General features: G+C 37.1%; 1 protein-coding gene across 2 annotated transcripts in view; it reads right to left on the reverse strand.

Annotated features, from left to right (window-relative positions):
- Window positions 1–471: 471 nt before the first annotated feature.
- The window catches only part of LOC106872566 (proteasome activator complex subunit 3), a 12,103-nt gene continuing 9,624 nt past the window's right edge, over window positions 472–2,950 (reverse strand). For both annotated transcript variants that reach the window (XM_014919597.2, XM_014919598.2), the window contains 2 exons: window positions 2,644–2,730; window positions 472–1,101 (listed from right to left, as the gene is read on the reverse strand). In XM_014919597.2, coding sequence (XP_014775083.1) covers window positions 1,021–1,101; window positions 2,644–2,730 — 168 coding nt within the window. In that variant the 3' untranslated portion in view covers window positions 472–1,020. The remainder of the gene's footprint in view (window positions 1,102–2,643; window positions 2,731–2,950) is intronic.

Raw genomic sequence — 2,950 nt, forward strand, 5'->3', positions numbered from 1 at the left:
CTGAGTTATTTACCTTGAAAGTGGATCTCATAAGGACACATGGTGCATAAAAACACTCGTAATTATATCCTTGACAGACGAGAACCGACAGCTACGGGTCAGAAATGTCAGATTACATGATTTCACCCTGCAATGAGTTCCTCAGTGACAGATGTCCAGCAGCAACAGATGTCCAGCTGAATCTCCCAACAATATATATACAATATCATTGCCTATTCAGGCAGTGATGTCACAAATAGCCTCAAGGCTTATCAAAAAATAATAACGAAAGAAGCTCTATTAATATCAGATTCGTGATTTTTGTTTGTTGTTTTATACAGTTGAGGTGTTAGAGTGTGGCTCTGCTGGAGGTGGACCAATGTCCATTGCAAGTGGCCATTCATTGTCCATTGAGCATGGAAAAGAGACATAAGAGATTATGATGAGATTATCTCACACACACACAAGAATGAAAACGAAAAAGACAAGCTATAAAATGAGAAGAAAAAAATAAAAAAAATTGGCAGCTTTATTCTTAGATATGAAACAGAAGCATGCAAGTTGGCATTAATTGCTGCTCCCTTTTTTCCTGATCCTGAGCCCTTTGTTTCCCAAACTCATTCTGGGCAAACAAGCGACATTCGAGATACCAAGTGAGCTGATATTTGAAGAAGAATGTCAAAAAATGAGATAAAAGAAGACAACAAAACTGGTGGTGGCAGGGAAATATGGAGGTTTGACCAATTCCTTAACATTTTAATGTTTTATGATATTTAGGTTGTGTTTTTTTGGTATGGGCTATTGTTTAAATTTGATTTAATTAAACTGATGTCATTATTTCTTCTCTTTTTTTTGTTTTTTAAATGGCCTTAAATATTTGTTTTTTGAGAAAAAAATATCTTAAAAATAGTTGAAATAGAATATTAAAAAAGGTAACTAAACCCGGAATGTAGGTATTTCTTATCTCAGTTTTTTGACTTTTTCTCTTTTTTTTTTTTTTTTTTGTAAATATTTTGTTTAAGACTGAGAACATATGAAGTTTTAATAGAGATTCTCTGCATTGGCTGAACGTGGTTTCTTGATTTTCTCAATATTCTTCATGACAACATCGTGTAAAGATGCCTGCAAATAAAGGGAGACAACAACAATGTTTTAACGTTACATTACATAATTTATGCACCAACAACACAACTCCTATCTGATCCATCAAAATACTACATCAACAACCAAATCTCCCTCAATTCACACCCTTAGATAAAAGTTAAGCAACTAGGTCTCTCTCTCTCTCTCTCTCTCTCTCTCTCTCTCTCTCTCTCTCTCTACCATCTTGGCATTTTGAACTAATTATATCGGCCTATTAAGCATCGCTAGATTGCAGAAGTCGGAGTGTGGTTAGCCTTGTCTGTCACTGGTTCATTCATAATTCCAGACAACCAATCAATGCCAATGATAGGTTTTTGTAGACCAACAGTTTACAGCTTTTGGCTGTTGATGAAAAACAAAGCAGCTACAACTAAATCAAGAAGAAAAAATAATAAAATGCAACACAATAGACTTGTTCCAACCATGCCAACACTGAAAACAAACATGGAAAGCGATGACAAAGGGTTATGAATTACTAATTATTTTGTTATTTCGTCTATATTTGTTCCTTGTGCTGTTGAGAAATCTAATAATTTAATTAAACTCATAAGGTGTGCTATCAATGTTAACGCAGCCATTGAAATTTTTTCAAAGTCCCCTGCAGTCAACAGAATCAGAACAGAGACTGTCAGGAAGATTACAAATGGAGTGAATCTGTGATAAGCCAAAGTGACCAAGTGTAAGCTAACCACAGCCTATCACAGTGGTTCCCAGCCCTTTTATTTAAATGAGTTTTCCCAGGCAGAACAGCATTTTGGTCAAGTGTTACAAGGACAAAGGAAATGCTTTAGAAAGGGGCCATCAAATTGTTGGACCAGATTTTGTACACGACAGATGTGCAGCAGCAATAAATTAACAAAAAGTAGACGGGGAAAAGATGCCTTCAAATGGCCAACATTACAACAATCTGCACAGATCTTTTACTTGTTCCAATCACTATACTGCGGCCATGCTGGAGCACCGCTTTCAAGAATTTCAGTTCAATAAATCAACCCCAGTGCTTCTTTTGCTTTTTTCTAAGCTTGGTACCTATTCTGTCAGTCTTTTTCACCAAACCGCTAAGTTACAGAGATATAAACACCAGTTGTCAGCAGTGGTGAGAGACAAGCACACACAGGCTTCTGCCAGTTTCTGTTGACGAAACCCATTCACAAGGCTTTATTCTGTTATTGTGTTACTTGTTTCAGTCATTTAACTGCAGCCATGCTAGAGCACCACCTTAAAGGGATTTTAGTCGCAGATATCAACCTGACTTATTCTTTGTAAGCCTAGTACTTATTCTATCAGACTCTTTGCCAAACCGCTAAGTCATGGGAACATAAACACACCAATATCAGTTGTCAAATGATGGCCTGGGGACAAACAGACACAAACACAAACACACAACAGGCTTTTTCAGTTTCTGTCAACCAATCCATTCACAAGGCTTTGGTGGGCCTGAGCCTGTAGAATAAAACATTTACCAAAGTGTCACTCAGTGGGACTGAACCCAGAACCATGTGGTTGGGAAGCAAGACTTACATAGTGGTTTCTGAGTTCACAGGTCATGAGACGCAGGCTGATGTACTCCTTCTCATCTAGCTCTCGTACTGATTGCCGGTAATCATCCTGGAAAAGCAAAGCATCTTGATTGAAGTAGACAAACCAATTTCTGTAGAAACTACAACCAACAACTGACAAGGAAATATCTAAATGTATTTATTATATACAAGGTGTTCAAAGAGTCTCTCTGCAGGGAAATTTTTCATCCAAGATTTGTTTCAAAACATGTGTAGAAAGAGTCAACTTGGGTATTGAAAACAAAGGACGACACTTTCAACACCTCTTA

The sequence above is a fragment of the Octopus bimaculoides genome, chromosome 9 (assembly GCF_001194135.2).
Source record: "Octopus bimaculoides isolate UCB-OBI-ISO-001 chromosome 9, ASM119413v2, whole genome shotgun sequence".
NCBI lineage: Eukaryota > Metazoa > Mollusca > Cephalopoda > Octopoda > Octopodidae > Octopus > Octopus bimaculoides.